Genomic DNA, 24,365 nt, shown 5'->3' with positions numbered 1-24,365 from the left:
GGACGGATAGACGGACGGATAGATAGATGGATACATAGATGGATAGACAGACGGACGGATAGACGGACGGACGGATAGACGGACGGACGGATAGACGGGCGGATAGATAGATGGATAGATAGATGGATAGACGGACGGACGGATAGACGGACGGACGGATAGACGGACGGATAGATAGATGGATACATAGATGGATAGACAGACGGACGGATAGACGGACGGACGGACGGCCGGATAGACGGACGGATAGACGGACGGACGGATAGATGGACGGATAGACGGACGGACGGATAGACGGACGGATAGATGGACGGACGGATAGACGGACGGATAGACGGACGGACGGATAGACGGACGGACGGACGGACGGATAGACGGACGGACTGATAGACGGACGGATAGACGGACGGACGGACGGACGGATAGACGGACGGACGGATAGACGGACGGGCGGATAGACGGACGGACGGACAGACGGACGGACGGATAGACGGACGGATAGACGGACGGACGGACGGACGGACGGATAGACGGGCGGTTAGACGGACGGACGGATAGACGGACGGACGGATAGACGGACGGATAGACGGACGGACGGACGGACGGACGGACGGATACACGGACGGACGGATAGACAGACGGACGGATAGACGGACGGATAGACGGACGGACGGACGGACTGATAGATGGACGGACGGATAGACGGACGGACGGATAGACAGACGGACGGATAGACGGACGGATAGACGGACGGACGGACAGACGGACGGATAGACGGACGGACGGATAGACGGACGGATAGACGGACGGACGGGTAGACGGACGGACGGACGGATAGACGGATGGATAGACGGACGGACCGATAGACAAACGGACGGATAGACGGACGGACGGATAGACGGACGGATAGACGGACGGACGGATAGACGGGCGGATAGATAGATGGATAGACAGACGGACGGATACACGGACGCATAGATGGATAGATAGATGGATAGACAGACGGACGGATACACGGACGGACGGACGGACGGACTGGCGGATAGACGGACGGACGGATAGACGGACGGATAGACGGACGGATAGCCGGACGGATAGACGGACGGACGGATAGACGGGCGGACGGATAGACGGACGGACGGACGGACGGATAGACGGACGGATAGACGGATGGACGGATAGACGGATGGACGGATAGACGGGCGGATAGACGGACGGACGGATAGACGGACGGACGGATAGACGGACGGATAGACGGACGGATAGACGGACGGATAGACGGACGGATATACGGACGGACGGATAGACGGACGGACGGATAGATGGACGGACGGATAGACGGACGGACGGATAGACAGACGGACGGATAGACGGACGGATGGATAGACAGACGGACGGATGGACGGACGGATAGACGGACGGACGGACGGACGGATAGACGGACGGAAGGACGGATAGACGGACGGACGGACGGATAGATGGACGGACGGATAGACAGACGGACGGATAGACGGACGGACGGATAGACAGACGGACGGGTAGACGGACGGATAGACGGACGGACGGACAGACGGACGGATAGACGGACGGACGGATAGACGGACGGATAGACGGACGGACGGGTAGACGGACGGACGGATAGACGGACGGATAGACGGACGGACGGATAGACGGGCGGATAGATAGATGGATAGATAGATGGATAGACGGACGGACGGATAGACGGACGGATAGATAGATGGATAGATAGATGGATAGACAGACGGACGGATAGATGGACGGATAGATAGATGGATAGACAGATGGATAGATAGATGGATAGATACATGGATAGATAGATGGATAGATAGATGGATAGATAGATACGGTCTCCATCGAAAAAGCACACGACAAAAACACAATAAACAAGATTTCAGCAGTCGTATTTCGATGCGGAGATGGCTTTGGCCGTGCTAGCCGTGCGTTGACCAACATTCTAGAATTCGCATTCTGGAAATGATTTCTGCATAAAACGAATTGTGAATTTAGCTTTGATTATTCATGAACATATACAGCTTATATTTCGCTCTTTACAGTATATGCGCGACACTTATAACCTGCCGCACGTGTGTCAGTATCAGACCAATTTGTCCAAAAGTCTCTGCTCCTGCATATATGTCAGTTTGAAACGTATTAGCCTTGTGCTTCGTTTTGCGATACTTAAAAGACACGGGACTTTCTGACGAATTGTACACTGTGTGACGTAGGATTCGACGGTGAGACTGCGTAACACTGGGAACTCCTTCGCAGACTGCGTGACAGTGCCCACACACAGAAACAGTTCGTGTGTATTTGTACGTGTATGTGTGTATCTTGTTAGGATTTTTCCCTTTCCTTGTCTTTTCTCTCTTGCCTATCGCATCCATTTGCGCCTCTCCCAGGACAGGGTAGCCAACCGGAGATAATCTCTGTTTAACCTCCCTGTCTTTCCTTTGCCTTTACCTCTCTCTAGTTGGAAATGCATTCATTATAGCGTTTGTTTGTCAGAATTGACATCGTGCCACAATCACTCGTCAAATAACACTTCGCGTTTATGCCAAAGTTACGCTATTAAGATGGAAACCATAAAATAGCAAGCATTTTGCAAGAATGGCTGTTTCGTATGTTCTCGCACACACATGAAGTATGCTTGCTCAGCGATCAGAAATCGCTGTTTATAAGGGCTTTTGTGTATTCGGACCTAGTTTAGGTTACTGTAGCGGTGTAAGACCAAAAATAGGATGCTTTTTGCTCGAACTACTGTTTCTTAGTTGCGCTGTTGAAGATCTCCGGACTGTTGTCACCAGGAATGCATTTTCTGTTTCCCTCATCACGGCATTGTATGATGATTCCTCCTACAAAGATGCTGTCACAATAAGTATCGCCTCCTTTCAGACAAGAGCGCCTGTCTACGTAGGTCACTTTCCCACCGGATCGACCATGCAAAACTTTCTGCACTTTTATCAGGTATGCGTTCTCTTTTACAACTGACATCCTCTTAAATGACATCAGTGTCGGCCTGCTCAACACTGGATTGCGTGAACGAATAGATATGAAATAAATTAAAGGAGAAGCTCATTCGCATAACAAGTTATACTGCAAGGTATCCGTGCCTTGAACTCTACGCTGAAGTTCAATGGAAATCAGGTCACTAATGCTCCTTAATAGCGTGGCCAACTGAAATGATTCTTCGATTTCTTCAGTGGCTCGCACCTTTGTGCTGTGGTGGCAATATCCTCTTCATTAACAGTTTACGACAAACCATTAGTGTGCCTTGGAAAGTAGTGTTTTTCAATGAAGACAGAAACGCAGACGGCGAATACCAGCCTAAAGGATGAATACTGGAAACATTATTGGCCTGTTCACACATTTAAACGCTAGACATCGCGCCATATGTTGGTCTTCGACTGCGGGCGAGCCGAAATGGGGACCTCAGGAGCGCTGTCTTCCTGCGTGCCTCTTATTGGTGGTCGCGCAATTTTGGAGAGGCTGCGCAGTCGAAGTGGGGAAGCAAGCGAGAGCACGAAGCGCTCACTTTCAGACACTGAGCACTTGAACTCCTCGCTGCCGGAGCTCCGTAGCACAACAACATTGTAACAGGGAGTGGTTTTGGTCGCCAAGTGAGAGCTGTTCATGTTTGTCTGGGCACTCCTGACACCATGTTGGTATAGTTAGTAAGTGAAACTTCACTGCAGTTTATGTGGGCCATAAAAATACGGGCGTTATTTCGTAAAATTACCTGATGTTTTTGTAGCAAGTAGGTGACGCCCCCTCGGACATAATCTTGGTTCACCCGCCAAGCTCGGCGGCCTGCTATAGCTCGGCAGGCAACAGTGGTCACCCGCACCACAATAAACACCGACGAGCACGGCAGCTCGCGGTCAGTAATCTTTGAGCACCACCACGCTGAGAAGCCCTCCTTTGTTCACGACCCGGGGTGGATTGTGACACTGGCGACGAGGATGGGATCCTCGTGACTCTGGCGAAGAAGCTGGCGACGAGTACCTACGGAGCGTTCCACGCCGCCGCGAGCGGCGAAACACCGCCCCCCGTTGCTGTCGCCATGCCGCTGTACGGAAGGCTCGAGCCGTTCGAGGGAGATGGGTCCGCCTGGCAAATTTACGAGGAGCAAGTCCACGTGTTCTTCCGGGCAAACGACACACCCGAGGCCAAACAGCGGGACATTTTCCTGGCCAGCTGCGGGACCCGCGTCTTCAGCCTCTTGCGCGACCTTCTGAAGCCAGCCACGCCGCACGTTAAGACGCTGGGTGAGCTGCTTGCCATACTGCGCTCGCATTTTAACCCAGCACCGTCCACGCTAATGGAGCGTTTCCGCTTCAACAACCGAAGCCGCCGGGAAGGAGAGACCCTCGGGCAATTCGTTGCTGCGCTACGAGGGTTAGCGAGTGCCTGCGCCTTCGGGGACCAACTGGACTCGCTGCTCCGGGACCGTTTCGTCTGCGGAATCAACAACCCCGCCATGCAGACGCGACTCCTGGAGCTTCCCGACCCGTCGCTGGACGACGCCGTGAAGGCAGCGCTGGCAATGGAAGCTGCCGCCAAGGACGCCGGCGAGATTTCCCGCGCGACTGGCTCACCGTCGGCGGAAGCGGCGGTCAACAAGTTCGCGACAAAGGGCAGTACCTGCGGTCGCTGTGGTGGTGCCCACTCCCCTTCACAGTGCCAGTTCTCTCAAGCACAATGCTTTACGTGCGGGAAAACTGGGCACCTGGCACGTGTATGCCGAAGTGGGAGGACGAACAGCAAGCAGCAGCCGGATTCAAGCCCAGGTACAACACAAGCCCGCGGCCAGGGTAGCCGTCGCAAGGGTACGCGGCGGAGGCATGCGGCAGCAAGCTCAAGCTCTTCCGCGGCCAGGCTCCACGTCGTGGCCGAGGACCCGCCGATTTTCGACATGTGGCACACAGGCTTTGTACCGTCGTCTGTGCCGCCATACATGCTGACCGTCGAAATATGCGGGCACCCCATTTCCATGGAGCTGGACACGGGAGCCAGCGTGTCTGTAATGGCCGGGAAGCTCTTCAAGCGGACTTTCCCCGGCGTGTCCGTCGAGGCTTCGGGCGTGATGCTGCGCAGCTCCTCCGGGCAACTCTCCCAGGTCCAGGGTCAGGCACAGGTCAGCGTTCGTTTTGGCGACAGGGAAGCAACCCTTCCCCTTTACTTAACGAAGGGGTCGTCGCCGACGCTGCTGGGCCGAAACTGGATTCATGTACTGGGCATTCGTCTGCCAGAGTACCCGGAAGCCAGCTTGCATGTGATGCAGAGCTGCCAAATCTGCCAGGAGCATCAGCGAGCCTCGCGTAATGTGGAAAGCACCCCCTGGCCGTTTCCACAGAGGCCCTGGTCCCGCCTACATGTGGATTTTGGGGGCTGTGGCGGTGGTGGCGGAGCAGCCTCCCTGCGCTTGGAGGACCTGCAGAGCCAGCTCGAGGAACAGCGGGAGCTGGCATCGGCACGGCTGCTGGAGCTGGAGCAGCTTCAGCTTGACCACAAGGAGGCCCTGAAGACGGTGGAGAGGCTGCGGATAGAGCTGCGGTCGCTGCCCGAGAGCCTGGTGGTGAGCACGGCAGAGTGCAAGTGCCTGCAGAGCCAGTTCTCCGTGCTGTACAATGAGAGCCGCAACAGGCAGCTCAAGAGCGAGGTCTCCCGCAGTAAGAGCAAGCTGCGCAAGGCTCAATCAGAGAAGCTGAAGCAGAAGCTGGCTGCTGACCAAGGATGCCATCCCGGGCCTTTGCCAGAGTCGGGAGCTCCAGTTTTCGCCAGGAACTTCCGTCCTGGCTCACCCTGGTCTGCCGGACAGGTGGTGTCTCCTGCCAGCGCCTCATCGCTGCTCGTCCGCATGCCAGATGGGGCCATGTGGCATAGACACGCCCACCATGTCAGACCTCGCCTCGGGACCTGGCCAGCACCCTCGACTGCCACTGAGTTCCAGCCCGCAGGAGGACTAGCGGCAGCACCAGTCGCTTCTAGCGGAGTACCACCTACCTCGGAGGCGGCAACCGTAGCCAGTGGTGCGGCACCCGTGGGACCGGTGTCAAGCCCGGCACCACTCGCAAGGCCGACCACTACGGACCCCCCGGATGGAGCAAGGCTGGCTCAGGCAGCACCCGGCGTTGCCACACCCGACCCGTCAACACCGGTGCCCAGGCGGAGTACTCGACGGCGGAGGCCACCAGACCGTTACTCGCCTGGGTAGCAGGCACTGTCGACCCAGCTAGGGTGGAGGCAGAGCCTCATAGTGTGAACTTGGACGTTTGTTTTTTTATTTAACAAACAAACCGGGGGTGAGGGGTTGTAGCAAGTAGGTGACGCCCCCTCGGACATAATCTTGGTTCACCCGCCAAGCTCGGCGGCCTGCTATAGCTCGGCAGGCAACAGTGGTCACCCGCACCACAATAAACACCGACGAGCACGGCAGCTCGCGGTCAGTAATCTTTGAGCACCACCACGCTGAGAAGCCCTCCTTTGTTCACGACCCGGGGTGGATTGTGACAGTTTTTTCGATCGGTAATAATTATTCGCCTTTCGGGCAGAGATGCAACTTTTTTCTCCCACTCAAGTTGTACTTATTTTAAAGTCTTCAATTCTAGACAGCTCAATCCCCTCCCCATCGGCTTTAGTTCCTGAAGAAATGAGCTGAAGTTCCCGACATATTCTAACCTGGGATTCGCTAATGGGCACATTTTCATCGATTCTCATTTTGATCACCTACTCGAAAGCGCATGGGGAAATCCCGATCAAGCATTAGTTTAGGGGCAATTGCCATGCAGTAAGCCCTGAAAATCGGTGCTCCACCAAGATTATTTCTTTGTTTTTAATGCTATTGTTATGAAATCATGTAACAAAACCCGTGTACTTATCATTTATGATCACTGCAAAATATTTCACCCGGATGAATATGATGTACTGCTTCTCAAGAAAGTTCGCATTCACATAAATAAGGTTTACTGTTCTTCCCCTTTCTAAGAATCAATTCGAAGGCACTGAACAGCCGCAGGAGTATATGTGTACCCTTGTTCCGCAAATGACTTGGCCGGCACTGCCCCATATAGTGATTAGCAACACTGACTTTAGGTACCCAATTTCGTGTTAAGAGAAAGTCCGCTGTACTATATGGCTCTGATCCAAAGCTATCTTCCGGAGCACATGTTGAATTTGCCTCACGCACAATGAGTTTCCAATCAGAAAAAGTGTTTCTTACAGATTTACGAGGCGAAAAACCTGGTGATGTTCGACTACGGAATATCGGAAAATCGTCAGCGATATGGCCAGGTAAATAAACCTTTAGGTTTATTACCTGCTTGAGCAGTCGTATAACCGGACAAGCATCATTCATGATTCCCAGAAGGTTGACGCGGAAAATTTTCTGCCTGGCTTGTTACCGAAATTTTGTCGTAGTGCCGTAGCTCATGCGCCTCGAACCCACAGGAGCGTAGGCTGTCCGTAAACACGTATATCACATGAGCGCTTTTACCGCCTATTTTACAGCGATACTTTGTTTTCGAAATCCTCGGAGCTTTGCTGACCCTGGTTCCTCCTGGGTGCTGCCGCTGCTGGCTTGCTGAGTCGTTAACACACAGGATGGCACTGTTATAACCAATCGCCTTGTATTAGCTACATGCAGTATTTCTACAACTGTTCTGGTGGCCGGCAATTTTCTCAGCGCAATTACCCAATGAAAAGTTGAGCTGTATCATAACAAACTTACCACAAAAAATATACGCCTTTAAGCACCTGATTCCTTGATAAAAGCGAGTAATTCTGTACCATCGTTCTCGGGTTTTTGTAAGCCGGCTCCATCGGCTTCTTGCCAAGTGGGCCAATGCTGGAGAAAGTGCAACAGAAATGTTAGCCGATTCAGAAAATGGTGCAATGAAAATTGGGGCCGATCTTGGATGCAGTGTGATCCGCGGGCGCGCGGGCCACCTTAGTCGCGTGGCCTTGCAGAGCAGGCACGTAAACACTGTGCTCTAAAATTCATTCTGGAAGATGAAATATTGAGTAGCATTTATGTACCATTTCACATGCATGCCGAGTTGTGAGTTTTACTGCATAACATTAGTATAGTAATAAAAAATTAAAGCTCACAGTGTTCATAGGAACAACAGTTCTACTGTGAGAGCTGCGCTAACCAGAAAGAGAGATGGTAACACTGAGAGGAACGTTGGCCCCTTACTCATGGCTTAGCTTCTGCACTACGAATCATGCGAGAACCTTCTGACGCGTTCGTCCTTCATGTGCACGTAAATCCCAAGCAAGGCGAGAGGTCCAGCCATGTGTTTAATTGAACAGCCGACCAGGGTTAATGTCATTGTATTAGCCACTACGACCTAGCAAATGCTTGCAGTGCTCTTTTTTTTGTATAACTGTTCTCAGATGTCAGGGTCGGTGTGCTGTCAGAGTTTACCTAGTTTTCTTTCCAGGCGCAGCTACGTGGCAACGCACTTATATATCTTGAGCCAAAATTCAGCCTAACATATTAGGCGATGATCTTTGGTACTCGACATTACAACATGAAATGGTGAACCTTTGAGCGACAGCTTCCACGAGGTTGTACCCAACGATGCAAAACGATATTCATCCGTTGCCGCGAAAGCTACCTGTACTATACTAGAGGACACTATCAAGATATATGATAATCTATATCTTTATTTGTATGTATAATTCTGTATTTTTGTCCTGCCAAGATATGGGCTATAATCCATATCTTGAGTTTCTATGTTTAATTATTTATTTTTTTCCTAGGACTGCTTGATTCTTCTCTTTGGAGCCTTAAAGCTGTTGCTTTGTCGTGCCTTGCCAGCTATTCCAGGGAATATATACGTACCTGCTTGTTCAATATTAGGACGCATAACTGAAAGACGTGAAAGAATATGATCTCATTTTTGTATTCAAACTTTGATACGCAGGAAATACCATTGGTGAGGGCTTCATAATTTCACTTGGCTTATTCGCCGATGTTGACGAATTGCATGAACTTCTGGTTTTAAATTGTACTGTGCCGGATAATACTTAAAATTGGGCTGCATAATTTTTACGCTTATTCGCTTACGTGGAACAAATTGCCAACTGCTTTATCCAAGTTCTACTTTGCATGAAATTGCCATGCACGGCTCAGTCATATTTAATTCTGTTGTCATAGTATGCTAGATTAACGTAGAGGACCAGATTCTGGCAAGCAAGCTTGGCAGTAAGTCATACAAGTTTTTGACAAGCAAGCATGAGGTTTCACTGTAGCCTTGTGTACATTCGGCTGCATGAGAGCTTTTGCTGTCATGGTTTTACTTTTTTCTATCCGAAATCCTAATACGCAGGACACGCCACCAGCGTACCCGATGGAGCGCATAAGATTGCCAATCGCGTTGTTCCCGTCGCCAGGAGACACGCTTGCGACCCCAGCCGACGTCTCAGACCTGGTTGACAGACTCGGCGAAAACGTTGTCTTCGAGCACGTGGTTCCGGTGCCCAATTTCCGCCACGTGGATTTTGTGACCGGCTATAGGGCGAACGACATCTTGCACAACGTCGCCATTGATCTTATGCGGAAATACGCCGCTGAAGGTCGTTGAAGAGGCACTCAAGAGGAAAATATATTGGACCTGTTTATAAAAACACAAAGAAAGATAGTCTGCATTATGGTTAAAAAGCCCAGGGATTAATTTATCAAGTTTGCTGAACTTTCCCTGAGGTACTACTGTCCAAAGAGAAGAAAATGCTTTGACTTTTTACACGTCACAGTGACGTAGCAGAGCTGGAATTCCGGCGCCAAACATAAAAATGAAACTGTGACTCTCGTTTTCTCTTCTAGTAGTAAATGGATTGCTACATTATTAAGAGAAATAAAACTTTGAGAGAGTGCTTTTTCAGTTTAATCCGATCCAGTGTTCATTGCTAGAGTCGCCTTGACAACAGCAGTGATGGAATAGGACGTTGAATCGATTCGATTCGGTCCTTTAACATCAGGACTTTGAATGGTAGAACACTGCAATCGCTTATGTCGGTGACAGTAATCTGGCATGCTGTTCTCCGGTTTGCTATGCCCATGTTTAGATGCTCAGAAGGTTAAAGAGAGAGAGAAAGAGAGGAAAGGCAAGGGAGGTTGACCAGAGGCGAGAAACATATTTGCTACCCTGCACTTGAGCGAGGGATGTAGAGGTTGGTAAGAGGGTAAAGCGAGGAGGAAGAAAGAAAACAGGAACAGGGAGAGGTAACAGAAGATGCGTTCCAGTCGCAGGCGTTCACACAGGCCGGTTATTCTCAACAAGCGCAGTAGCGCTTGCACGACTTTCTGATGCGATGTTAAGTCACGTCGATGTTGGAAAATTATTTCTTCTGACAGAAGCTGGTCGTACAACCGATTGGGCACGACAGAAATTGTCTCTACACACTGTACTTAGGGCACTGGCAAAGAACGTACTGAATTGTTTCCGCGTCGCGGCTATCGTCACATGCTGCAGTATCGGCCATCGCTATGCGGAACGCGTAGTTATTCGTAAACGCGACGCCCCTCAATAGCCTGCACAAAAGGGTCGCGTCGCTTCGGGGAAGCCTCGGTGGAAGTCGAAGGCTTAAGGTTGGATCCAGGGTGTATAAACGGGCATGCATAAAATGTTGTTCATTCCACTCTGATGAAGTTCATTGGCATGCAAGTAGGTGGAGCATACTTGCAGCATCTGTCTTAGACAGCGGTATTCATAACCGGTTGTCTTCACGAACTGAACGAGCAGCTTCGTCGGCCCGTTCATTGCCGATGGCACCACAGTGACTTGGTAGCTACTGAAAAAATATTTCATGCCCTTTTTTTAGTCAAGTGGTGTATGGTCTCTGTGATTTCGAGTGCCAACTGATGATGCGCACCGCGCCGTAAGGCTGACAGTAAAGACTGCAGTGCCGGCTTCGAGTCGTGGGAAATTGACTACTTGTGCGTTGGTTTGTCATTACTATAGTTTAGTGTGACTCGAAGCACTGCGCATTGTGCTACCATCGAAGTTGTTAAGTGAGACGTTTTCAACGTGACAATAGTAGGTGTTTGAAATGACGCCAACGGCGGTAGAGCTGTTCGGCAGGACCGAGCCGGCGGTGTATATGGGGGGTGAAATTCCGGTAACTGATAGGTGATAGTTGTAAGGTGCGCTCTTTAAGAGCCGCCGGTGACATATCTCCTTTTTATGGAACGTCAGGTATTGTCAGATTGACCTTTGGCGAAATGAGGTACCAAGGAGGAGTCACAGGTATTGCGGCAGGTGGGAAGCAAGGTGGTATAGCCTCACTATGTGTGGAGACCATTCGGTTGAGTGAGGTACATGGTCTCTCTACAGATTGAGAGGCTAGATGGTGGCTTAGAGAGTGGGCAAGATGCCTCACCTGCACTCTTAGTGCTTCAACTGCGATGTGCGTCTTGACGAGGTGGTCTCTGGAGATTGCAATACTTGCCTCCGTTGACGTTCTTCGATGAAGACCTAGACAAATCCGGAGCGCCTGGGCCAGAACAGTTAGCGTAGTACGTAAGCTTGTTTTACTTGCGTTAGTCAAGGCTGGCAAGCTATACTGCAAGAAGCCGAAATTTGTACCCTGTATAGTTGCAGCATAGCGCTTGTGCACATTCCCCACGGCATCCCAGCGGAGAATTTCAAAATATGACAGATGCTTGTCAAGTGCTACTTCATGTACACTACATGAGGCCTCCACGCGATATCTGTGTCAGTTATGACACCCAAGAATTTGTATGACCGTGCAGGTGGCATTATCTGGCCATTTATTATTGCACCGTAGTGCGTGATGGACTTACGCGTAAGTGCCACAAGTGCACATCTATCAGATGAAATATCCATGCCTTGATTATGCAGGTAGAGTGCAGGCTGAGTTGTAGCTTTTTGGAGCCTTGCGCGCATCTGTAAGCGTATCATTCCAGACGCCCAAACTCATATGTCGTCCACGTACGCTTCTGCTTGTCCACGTTTCAAGTACAGTTTAATTATCAGAATGTTACAGGCGCTGCTGACACTAAAGAGAAGCTTGTCGCAGTGCAGCATAGTGTTGCTGTGTCGGTTTTTTTGGGGGGGGATATAACCACCTTAAATGTTCGCGTTCATTTGTGTTGTTTAATGTTTTCTGTGAAAGTTCGGTAAAATCATGTGCTCGATTTGTTTTGAAGCTTCAGCACCCTGTTTTCAACACTATTTCTGTCCACTGATATGCAGCGTACTGAAGACCAGTGAACACATATCTCTTGATGTACAGCTTTTTTTTACCACAGATATCGTTGTGTGTATTCTGTATAGTTGAAAAATCATGACCAGACTCGATCCGGAACAGATCGCTCCGTTCACCTGAACTAAGCTCAGCTCAGGTAGTTTAAAGCATGCTCATTCCATGCGCTTCGCATCCTCGCAGTAACGTTCATATTGTGTTTGCACATGCCTGAAAGCTGTATCATGCATGGTGACTCAACTCAAATCAATTAAAGAGAACAGTGCAGGTCATGAACCTAGGAAGCCACGCAGGACTTACAAATCAGGCACCCCATGTGCCGGCTGTCGTCCCCTTCCCTTTCTTTTCGCCAAAAATAAAAGCAGACCATGCAGTTAATTAATGCCATTCTCATGTGCACGAAACAATAGGATGAGCCATTGCTTTCATTTAGTCATGAAGCTACTCATAAAACCTTATCGAATTGTGCCCTATGAAGCTCTCGCATTGTGAATGTTAAGCTACCATAGAATTCATAGGTAGCACATCAATTTTTCTAATACACCTCCTTTTTTTTTTTTGAAATATTCCTGTAAGCCTATTTTTATGCTTTAACTTGGCAAACATCTAAGCAATCACGCAATTACCATTAGACACTAGCACAGAGCTCTCTCCAACAAGTTTTGTAGAAGACTCTAATGACTACTCGCGCAACTTGAGTGTTTCGTCTGATTAGCATTCTTTGGTGCACGTAAGCGCTACGCGCGTGTGCCGTGTGCTTGTACACGCGTAGCACCAGCCTGAACCAACAGGAGAGGCTGGTCGTCACAAGGACTATGTCTTTCGTAAAGATATACGCTTGTCTGCCTCACTTAGATTGTTACTGAAAAAGCATTATAAATCCTGTGAGGCAGAAAATCCGGCACAGGAAGGATGTGTCATAGGATTGTGCCGGCTGCACACTCCAGTGTGCAGACGGCATTGGAGCCCCTTGAACATTGCACACTGTACTCGTGCTCGCTACAAGTATAGATTGTCCGCTTCGGCTTTACGGTCATAAGCACTTCAGGAAAGTACAGCATCGAACTTATTGCAGCAACAGAGTGAAGAGCGAGTGAAGTGCACTTTGAAAGCTAGTAGAAATTGCCGATGCTAACTATTGCATCATTGTGAGCACAGTGGCTGTAAGGATAATGTTGGCAGCGAAAAAGGCTCGACGAGACAGACAATATTCTTCTTCGGGAACACGAGCAGAACACTGAACGATTCTCGTTCGTAGGAACTCTTTTTCATTGACACGCAGCCTGCGTATTTATTTATTTATTTATTCTGAATACGCCTAAAGGCCCTCTCGCATGAGGGTATTACGTAGGGGGGGGGGGGGGCTGCAGTAAGACATACAGATGAGTGATAAGTCAAGAAAAAACACGCGAAGTGAGGAACTATAATCACAAAAAAATAATAATACAAGGCCAATAAGATCGTCGTAGTACTAGTAATAATAAGAAGTGTACAAAAACAGAATACAAATCACAAGTACACAAAAATGGAGTGTAATCTGGTTCACCAAAAGCACACACGCCATTAATGTATAACAAATCAGAAAACAACACAACACGTGAACTGAAAAGGAAAAGGCAAATAACCGCAATTAAGAAAGGAGCAATACCCATGAAAATATGCATGTTACACAGAAGCCAAGAACTTTTTTAACACCATTTGTAGCGTAAAAAAGGGGGGGGACATGAAACATGAAAGGCTTACGCATTTTCATTCATGATTAGAAGTTTCTGAAACTGATTTATGTCGGTGGCGGTTGCAATGTCTGGTGCCATTTTATTCCACTTGGTTATTGTGCGCGGTATGAACGATCTAGCATAAGTTAGTGTGAGACACGTGAAGCGTTCGATTTTAAAAGGATGATTACGGCGGGGAAAGATGGCAGGGGGTGGCCTAAAGAAGTACTCGCGAAGTGATCCGTGATGGTAGAGCTTATGAAGAAGTCATAAGCGAGTGAATTTACGACGACATAATAACACTGGCAGTTCGCACGATGCTTCAATGAAGTGACGCTGATGTGACGTGAGTAATTCGAAAAAATAAAACGCACAGCAACGTTCTGCAGGGCTTCGATATTTTTAATAACGTAGTCTTGATCGGGATCTCAAATGGCTGAGGCATATTCTATTTTAGTGTGGAATAAAGTGATATAAGCCAGTTTACGTAAGCGCGATGGGGTGTGTTTCAAGTTACGTTTAAGAAACCCAAGTGAGCGGTTTGCTGATGCAAGGATGACGTTAATATGGTAATACCGGGACAGGTCAGACTGAAAGTTAACTCCAAGATTTTTGTACGTGGCCGTAAGTTCCGCTGAAGTATTATTTAGCAAGTAAGACGTTGGAATGCGAGAAGCTTTTTTTAGTGAAAGGCATCAACTTAGTTTTTGAAGGATTTAGTGTCATTACCCACGTTGTGCACCACGAAGTTAAGCATTCAAGGTCAGTTTGCCGAGATTGACGGTCAGCTTCAGAAGGGATGTTGCGGTAAATAACACAATCATCAGCGAATAGCTTAACTTTATATTTGACGGACGAAGGTAAGTCATTAATATAAATTAGGAAAAGCAATGGACCAAGCACACCTCCTTGAGGAACACCAGATGACACTGGGACGAAAGGAGAGTTAAAGTTATTGACCGACGTGAACTGTTGTCTACTGGAGAGGAAGGATTGCACACACGCCAGAACAAGTGTGTGAATATTAGGCTGTCTAAGTTTAGTAAGAGCCGGTGGTGGGGAACTCGATCGAACGCTTTTGAGAAGTCAAGGAATATGGCGTCAATTTGGATGCCGGTGTCCAATGATGAGTGTAAATCCTGAGTAAATCCTGCAAGTTGTATTTCGCATGAGAAGCCCTTGCGAAAACCGTGCTGGTATTCCCTCTAGATATTCCCTCTAGATATGTAATTACTTGTGAGTGTATAATGTGTTCCAAAAGTTCACAGATGGTACTAGTTAAAGATATGGGTCGGTAGTTCAGCGGGGATGAGCGATGCCCTGATTTAAATATGGGCACTACTTCTGCTATTAGTCAGTCCTGAGGAATGGTTCCTGATGATAATGATAGAGAAAAGATCGCTGCCAAGCAACGATAGATACTAGAAGAAATATATTTAAGTATTTTGTTGTTGAAGCCATTATGATCAGATGCAGCTCAAATTTTAATTTTCCAAGTAAAGATAAAATACCAGCTCCGCCAATTATTATTTCAGTCATATTAATACCGGAAGCAACATCAATGTTAGAGCAAATAGTAATATCCTCAAGAGTAAACACTGATGAGAATGAATCATTTAATAACTTAGCACATTCGGATTCAGTAACAGGAGAACCATTGGTATTAGCAAGAGTTACATCGGGGTGGTTGCTGGGATTTATTGTGCACCAAAAGCACCGAGGGTTATCTATAACAAAGATGACAAATCACGACTGAAAAAGCGACTGCGAGTCGTTTCTCTATTATTAAGATTAGATGGGTTACTCGCTGTGAAAACTTGATGGTACCTGTTACAAGGGAAACTGCCATTCTAACGCGATTATAACGCAGTCCTTTGTACCTGTAAAATTTTTCGTTATACATGTAACATCGCTGCACAAGTCGCGCACCGCATACCGCTAACCACAGAGCATGCTAATCACGTCCAGCAAATTAATACATTCGTTTGACATAACCTGATGGTGTTTTTAATTGACTCGCTTATTCCTATCTGCGCAATTCATCGGGCGGATTTGATTTTTTTTCCCTCGCTCTTTTGTTGGACGGCGCACTTTCGGAGCTATTTCGTTTGTCTCGTTTCGCGCAGCACACGATTTTACGCGCTGTTCGCGGGAACACCCGACTGTCGCTATAAATCCGTGTTACACGAATACTGGGGCCGACATTAGTGGGTCATATAGTACTGTCGCGTGCTGGTACACGTAAAACATGACACACTTTCCTTGCCTAAGCGCGCGTGTGCGCGAAGCGGGAACAAGCATAGAAAACGGAAGTGCATCTCTCTTGCAGCGGTACGAAGTATAACAAGAACACGCAGGCATTCGGTTTGTGTGTGTTATTATTTCTATAAAGTTTAGTTTGCCTATTGAAACAACGGATTATACAAACACCATATGTCGTCTTGAATAATTCCGGAAGTCACGTCTCACTATGAGCGGCGTCACAGCAGTGGCCTCCCAGTACGTAGGCGCACTGGCAGCCCGGCTGGGAACGCGGCAGCCGCAAGGAGAAAAGCGAACGGAGTTCGGTTTGAAATTTCAGCTCTTCCCGTGGTGCGTAGCGATGTAATACTTAGCACGCGGTGTCTGGACCCTCCCAAGCGATCCTTGTTGATGGCGTCGACCGTCCGCTCCTATGGGCACCATTACTCTCTGGTGGCCACAGGGGGTAGTGGCGGCGGTGAAACTTGCGTTCTTAATAAATTCACAAATAAGCTACGGGGGACGCCTATATTTATTGTTAACAACACGAAGACGTTCATGATGATTGGGGCACAAGGTGACATTAAGTAGCCACTTGACGAGTCCTTCGTCGTACAAGAAAATTGGCAGTAGTGGTCTCCTCTGTAGATGCGTTCCCAAGACAAATAAGATATAAACATTTGCATTCGTATGCGAAATCCTTTGTTATACAGCTCATACCGTTGCTCAGGCATTCGTGCTTGAAGAATGCGACTGTACTATCGCGCTCCGTACAATCTACTACGTAAACGCTTGGCCAAGTGCTCGCTCATCGTAGCTCCTTCTGAGCGTGAGAGTACATAGTGAATATAGAACGTCTGAGAAAGAAAACGTTATCATGCCCGTTGTGAGTGATGAGTGTTGTGGGTGAGAGACGCGCTTCCAGCTACGGGTCTTTCATCGAAGCAAACGAATGCGCACACGAGGCAACAAAAGCTAACATGCACGTCAAAAGCTAGTGGAAACCACTGAACTATTGAATCATGGTGGCCGCAGCGGTGATCCGCATGGAACGCGCTCAGAAGCGTCGGCGCTAGTGAAATCTTTGCTAGCGTGTGCGCTTTAGGGTTAGTTTGGCAGCGCCGTCGGCAATCACCCGACTATGAGAATTCTGGCTTCCGTAACTAGACTGTTGTCCACCTTGTCGAGCGTGTTGTTGAGAATTTTTTATTGTAAATTGAAACGACTATAATCACACAGAAGGTGGGCTATCGTCTCTCTTTACCCACAAACGTCACATTCTAGACTTGTGGCCATCCGATGAGGTATGAGTACACATTAGCACGCATTAGTATGCTCGAATCGCTTTAAAAGCTCTTCTGCGCTTTTTAAAGGAACGAGACTGATCGAGAACTATAGCGTATGGGAACTTATACGTAGTTTTCTTTTTCGATTCTTTATCGTGTCTTGTTTTCTCATTTCGGCCCTCATCCCATGCCCCAGCGCAGAGTTGCCAAGCAGTCCCTTAACCTGGTTGACCTCGCTGCCTTCCGGCTCTTGTTTTCGCTCTGTCTCTATTTGGAACCGATGTTTCCCACCACTCACCACTACAATTTTCAAGTGACGTTAAGAAAGGCCAAGTTGTTGCGCTATCAAACTCTATGGCTGCGGCGTGAACGGAGGTAATATTTGTGATGCCCCAACTGCATGCAATGCTAGTGCGCGTATGCCTTGTTGTGCATGATTTTTCCGCAGTGGGGGCTGTAAACCCAGCGGCAACTCTGCGAACCCACATGAAAGCCCGTTTGGACACGTGTGATTGAAACTATACTCATACGTCTTTATTGATTTCTTTTCTTGCATTTCCGTCAGTGAAAGTTTACTGCCGACATATTTTCCACTGACACCCGCCGTGGTTGCTCAGTGGCTATGGTGTTGGGCTGCTGAGCACGAGGTCACGGGATCGAATCCCGCCCACGGCGGCCGCATTTCGATGGGGGCGAAATGCGAAAACACCCGTGTACTTAGATTTAGGTGCACGTTAAAGAACCCCAGGTGGTCGAAATTTCTGGAGTCATCCACTACGGCGTGCCTTATAATCAGAAAGTGGTTTTGGCACGTAAAACCTCATAATTTAATTTTTTTAATATTTGCCACTGACGGTGGACACAAAAACAAGCATGTGAGAGAAAGCAGCGCGGCTACACAGCTGCTAACGTCGACTCAGTTCGCAGTTGAAAAATACGGACGAATGTGTTTGTGAAGCCTTGATGAGGGCTAATTGGCTCATAATATGAAAGTAGGTTGAACGGCGCGAAATTTTGCGGATTTTGCTTGTGTATATGTGACCCGCGTACGCAGGCTTACACAGGGAAATGTATAAAATGGCTGGTGCACTTCAAATAAAGTTTCATTTGGCAGCCAGCACTTGTCTATGATTTTAGTTACGTCGTATCCCTGTTTCAATTGGCTCATAATATGAAAGTAGGTTGAACGGCGCGAAATATTGCGGATTTTGCTTGTGTATATGTGACCCGCGTACGCAGGTTCACACAGGGAAAGGTATAAAATGGCTGGTGCACTTCAAATAAAGTTCCATTTGGCAGCCAGCACTTGTCTGTGATTTTAGTTACGTCGCATCCCTCTTTCATATGCGCTGTCAAACCTCACCTCCAGGCAAGTTAGTATTGACTGAATGCGCGTGAAGGTTGCAAATCTTTAACTACTTCAGCGGTAATCATGAGTTCGCACGGAACTTTCACGTGGATCTTTGTGTTTGTAAACCTGGCAGCTGGCTTACTTCCACCAGTGGGTGAAGACACGGCGTTGGAAGCTCGGCTAACACCCGTGAGAAACTTTGCTTATGCTTGCCGTCTTGTTCAGGGGTGGGGGGAGGGCGAGGTTGTGTATATTTTTTAACGAAGGCCCACGCCTTATAATGTGGATAGCCTAGGCAACAATTTTCATGAGAACAATAACGGTAAATCTATATATGCGCATAGATGCTGCAAGTAGCTGACTTCATTGGGCCACGCACCGATTTCATTTTGCACTTGCTACGGTTGCCCAGTACCAATGGAGTTGCACTGCACCAGCTGAGGTAGCTGGTTCGAATCCGGCCGTGGCAACCACATTTCAATGAGAGAGAAATGCAGAAATGATGCTCGTTTGCTTCATGGGTACGCTAAAGAAGGCCAGGTGGACAAAGTAATTCGCAGTATCCCACTACGGCGTGCCTCACAATCAGATCGCGGTTCAGTGTGTAAACGCACCGACTTTGTCGTTATATTACTTTTTTAATTTTGCCTCTTATTACGAAATAGATAAAAATACACTCGCCATCCCGACCTTGCGAAATTGGATGGCCAGCGAAGCTTTTAGAAAACCACTCAAATGCCGTCGATGGGGATATGAAATGTTTTATTGTTCTGCCTAGTCTTAGCAGGACACTGTTGTTGAGCATTACGATTTCGCACTCTTCGCATGAACTGAACGAGTGGCTAGGCAGGTCATCTTTCATATATGAAGTGTGGTGACGTCACTCACTGAGTTGTATACTGCTGTGGCCCCTTCCCCTTCGGAGCAGATTATGCTACCGTAATATTTACCTAGAAACACACGCGGGGAGAAGAAACGTGCCTCGTACTGTTCACAGACGCCATATCATCCATCATGCGGTTTTGGCACTTGTGCCGTGCTTTTGTGTTTTGAAATGAATACTGAGCTATGTGCTGTATGTCTGATTCCAAAGCAGATATGTACTATTTTATTGTTCAATTATTTTCTTGCTTTCTTTCTCCTTTTTTTTTCTTTGCTGACGGACACGAAAATCCCGACCAACTATTACAGCTTCGCTGCAATAAAACTGCTTAGAGGATGAGGGGCATCCGGCGTTGTAACAATGCTTTTCGTTATGGTTCTTGCCCAGTGTAGCCCTGTGCTATGTGATTTTCAGTTGTATATTGCTGACTGTGCCTAGATCATCTCTTTGAGTCCCCTTCAATTTCGATTGCATTGACTCAGCCGAGCTCCGCTGGGCTAAATCAGGGACGTTCAGGATGACTTAAATATTCTCACGTGGTGGTGATGTTGAATAACACAGTAGCAATACTGTGAACGACAAAACTAACTTTTATTGGGCGAACCTGTGCCCACAAACAGGCTACACTTATAGCAGAACGATAGCGGCGAACACGGTCGGCGATCGTCGAAAATCTGATCAGCGGGTCAAACGCGTCGGCTTTTATACCTCAATCGTCGAAGTTCCAGACTAATCGCTGGGACCCGCGTGCCTTCCACAGAGTTCTAGACCATTCGCGTCAGGCGATGAAATCAGATAACACAAGGTTCGGCGACAACAGACAGCGGATAGAAGCATCGATAACTTTCCAGAAACTTCGGATATATGCAGGCGCGTCCCGCGCTGTGCGATAATCACTTTATAGGCGGCAAAACGGGGTCGCGCGATAAAGATAAGTACACGTGTCAATATTACCAAACGTGCGGGAAAATGAGCACTGGGGTAGATTTATTTATTGTTGCCAATATCTCCGTGGCAACGGACCCAGAATCTACTTAATTTAACATACCGAATTTGGCGCAACTTATTCAAAGTAGGACAATTTCTTTTTGCCTGAGATTGTCTCGCTATGCTTGGCTGCTTTGCTTCACCTGATTAGGCGAGATGCATCAAGTGGCATAGCTGTCTGGGTTACATTAACGCAATCACCTAGCGGCATCACGTAACGTCATTGAACCTAAGGATGTAAGGAACATAAAGGTAACACGTTGTAGAAAATGTCGCCACTTTAGCAGAGAATGTGCCCACCTTTCGAAATGACGTCGTGGCTCCCTTTGGTTCCTTTCCTCAGTTCGTCCTTTTTCATCCACTCCAGGAAAACATGATGGAACAAATAGAACAAATAGGAAGTGAAGGGAAAGGCAATCAATGAAACGAGGCATAATGACCGGAGATGATGCTAATTTAGAGGAAGAGCAGGAGTGTTCATAGCTCTAGGCGGATCTTGGCCTTGGAAAAGCTGCCAGCCGTTGCACTGCCCAATCGCGACTTAGGTAGCCTTTGCAGCCGGTTCCACTGCGTTTGGTGACACAAGGAGACCTGGTAACACAATTGTATACTAAGGATGAGGATTGATTTGAACCGCGCTGCAGAATGGGCTGGAATAGGGCAAGGACAGCATCCCATGACAGAGCTTACTGGAGTGCTTTCGCCAACGAGTTTGTGCTGAAGTGGCCTTAAAGGGCCCTTCGCCAGGGCACATCGACAATTTCGGTTAATCGCTGGCAGTTGTTACGTACCCTCTAGGGAGCCTCCTGCCGCAAGAATTTTTAAAAATTGGTTCATTAATGGCCGAGCTGGAAATATTCCAATGCCGCGAACCCATGATTTGAGGAGGCGAGACTCGCTGCCAAAAGAGGCACTCTCTCCTCTCGTCCCGTCTAGGCTCCGCAAGCGAAATTCTTGCGCTGCGTGTCCTCCGCACGAGGGCTGCGTGACGCAAACGTCACAGGCCCCGCCTTCATTTTTTTTCTTCGCTTTTTTTGTTAAGCGGCGCACTTGTGCTGACGGCGTGGCGCGCCGACTGTTGTGTTTGTCCCGTTTCGCGCATCACACCATTTTACGCTCTGTGCAGGAGAACACCTGACTAGCTGTGTAAATCAGTGCTACGGAAATACTGGGGCAGACCTAAGTTGGTCAATAGCACGATCGCGTGCTGTAACACGTAGACGATGACATACTTTCGTTGTGTGCGCGCGCGAATGCACGAAGTGGGAAGAAGCAGAGAAAACGGAAGTACATCTCCCATTCTGCGGTGCGAAGTACAACGAGAACACGCGGACATTCGGTTTGTTTGTTTTATTATTTCGCTAAAGTTTAATTTGCCTATTGAAGCAACAGATTATGCAAATATCGTATGTTGTCTGTGTCACTAGTCATGTGCCATAGTCATGTGTCACTAAGAGCGGCGTCACAGCAGTGGGCTCCCAGTACGTAGGTGGGCTCCCAGTACGTAGGCACTCAGAGGCCGGCTGGGAACGCGTGGCCCACAAGGAGAAAAGCGAAGGGCTTTCGGTTTGAAATTTCAGCTCTTTCCGTGGTGAGTAGGGACCCTAGCAGACACGATCGTTAGCACGAATTGTATGCGTGGTGCTCGTTAGCTCAAAATCACGAGACCTGGTGAGAGGCCCCTTAAAGAAGGGCGGCTAATAAAGCGCATAAAGAGCGGGATCTCCTTGAAAGCGCAAGTATTCGCACAAACCTCTTTGCTGTACTACTACGAACAAAAGCGGCTGATTCTCAGATCCCCCATTCTGCAGTGCGAATTGATAGAACATCGCGGCTACCCCTGCGAGACCACCTATGTAACCACAGGGGATGGATACATATTACAAGTGTACAGGGTTCCTTATGGGATCCACGACAACATCTCCAACGCCAACCGAGAAAAGGGGACATCAAAACGCCAGCCTGTGCTGTTAGTGCCTGCTATCTTCACCGCATCGGACATTTACTTCCTCAACTTTCCGTGGCAAAGCCCAGGCAAGTACCGGTTTGTTTATATTGACTGTGTTACTATGTTGTAATGACAAACGTGATGGGGAGAATAGCCTCTTAATAATGTGTCACAATGAAGGAAAATGTTACGATGCACCTGGAGGTGTCATGGAGGTCTGGAAAAAGAACCAGATAAAGCTTTGGCAATCGCGAGCTCAGCAGGCGAATAATATCAACATCGTTGCAGAAACTATCGAAGATGGGCGTGAAATTAAGCTTTAGCCTTCTGTAACCTGATGGATATACCCATGCCGTCCGTGAATCACAAAACCTTATAGACACAATGAACACATAACTAAACACAAGAAAGGGGTAATATCAATGGCAACCACAATGCCGAATGATGCGACGACTCAGTGTACCTCGCTGTAATCGGTACCACCCAGTTAAACTCCGTAGCGACACCCACTATCGCTTGTATCCTCACTGCAACTTTGTTGCACTTGCTGTACTCAGCAAGTTTCCGCGCTTGTAGCGGAGTTTTCTGTTACGGACTGCATTTGTATTGAACACCGCATTCACCTTGTGTCTTGTTGGCACAGACACTCTGGGGAATCGAGCAAGAATGGGCGCACAACGATGTTACATGCGTAGTGCTCAATCCCGCAAGGGCGTCTGCGTCTGCAGGCGTTCGGTTTGTTGCGACACCACCCACCCGAGCACATCAGGGTTGGAACATCCAGCGTCCAACCTTGCGCGGCTTAGTCGTGTCCGGGGAAAAAGGGATCCTGTAGGCAGAGCTGATGCCGAGTGTCTCGACCTTTAAGGGCCCTCGTTGGAGGCAACACGCCCCTTCACCTACACGGCACTTCCGGACTCACCTTCCGGGGCAAATCGGTCGTTGCCTCTTCCTATCCTCCTCTCTAATCTTTGTATTTCTCTCCGACTTTTAAGCTTTCCTGCTCTTTCCTCTCTTCTGCACTACTTCCGGCTTTCTGGGCAGCGAGGGTTAACCCTGTGTGAGTAGCACACCTAGGTTATGTTAATCAGTTATAGTTGTAACATACAGCTGGCATTTGCAGGACCTGTTTCAGTCGTCCAGCGGCATCCCCATGTACAGCTCGATGGTGGGTGGCTGGTGTTACTGCCGTAAAGTACACTCACATATGGCTGGTTCCTTCCCACCACCAACTGATCGCTCCCTGATGAGGTGTTCGCGTTGTTTGGTCGTCAAAAAGAATCCTTCCCCGGTTTTCATTCTGAAAAACCAGACAAACCAGTGCGAACAATTCCACGATTCCTCGTTTCAAAGCCTTCTACCAAAGCTTTTAGTACAGGTTGTAAACCATCGATGATGACGAGGATGGTGACCTCCTCTTGGAGCTCCGCAACCAGAAACAATATAAAAAACTGCCCAAACTAGTATCATTTGGGGATGCCAAATTACCAACTAAATAACTACACTATGCATACGCCCCGTGGCGTTGTCTCAGATCATGATCTGCCGGAGCTAGCTGGAGGTCAACTCCTGGTGGGCTTCAGGGGGCCGAACGGCATCATTTCTAAACGAATTAAAATGAGCCGCGACCACAAAGAAATCCAGACCAAGCACCTGATCCCTTCTACTTCAGTGTTCTGCCCGAGTACATCAAGGCCGAGTACAC

At 48.4% G+C, this 24,365-nt stretch overlaps 1 protein-coding gene across 1 annotated transcript in view; it reads left to right on the top strand.

Annotated features, from left to right (window-relative positions):
* The window catches only part of LOC126544668 (lysosomal acid lipase/cholesteryl ester hydrolase-like), a 17,783-nt gene extending 7,897 nt beyond the window's left edge, over positions 1–9,886 (top strand). Inside the window, exons 3-5 of the mRNA XM_055061094.2 lie at positions 2,914–2,985; positions 7,243–7,311; positions 9,354–9,886. Coding sequence (XP_054917069.1) covers positions 2,959–2,985; positions 7,243–7,311; positions 9,354–9,608 — 351 coding nt within the window. The 5' untranslated portion in view covers positions 2,914–2,958 and the 3' untranslated portion in view covers positions 9,609–9,886. The remainder of the gene's footprint in view (positions 1–2,913; positions 2,986–7,242; positions 7,312–9,353) is intronic.
* The last annotated feature ends 14,479 nt before the right edge of the window (positions 9,887–24,365 follow it).

Source organism: Dermacentor andersoni, chromosome 10 (genome assembly GCF_023375885.2).
Source record: "Dermacentor andersoni chromosome 10, qqDerAnde1_hic_scaffold, whole genome shotgun sequence".
Lineage (NCBI taxonomy): Eukaryota > Metazoa > Arthropoda > Arachnida > Ixodida > Ixodidae > Dermacentor > Dermacentor andersoni.
The sequence above is the reverse complement of the archived record's forward strand: the minus strand, read 5'-3'. Positions and strand labels throughout refer to the sequence as shown.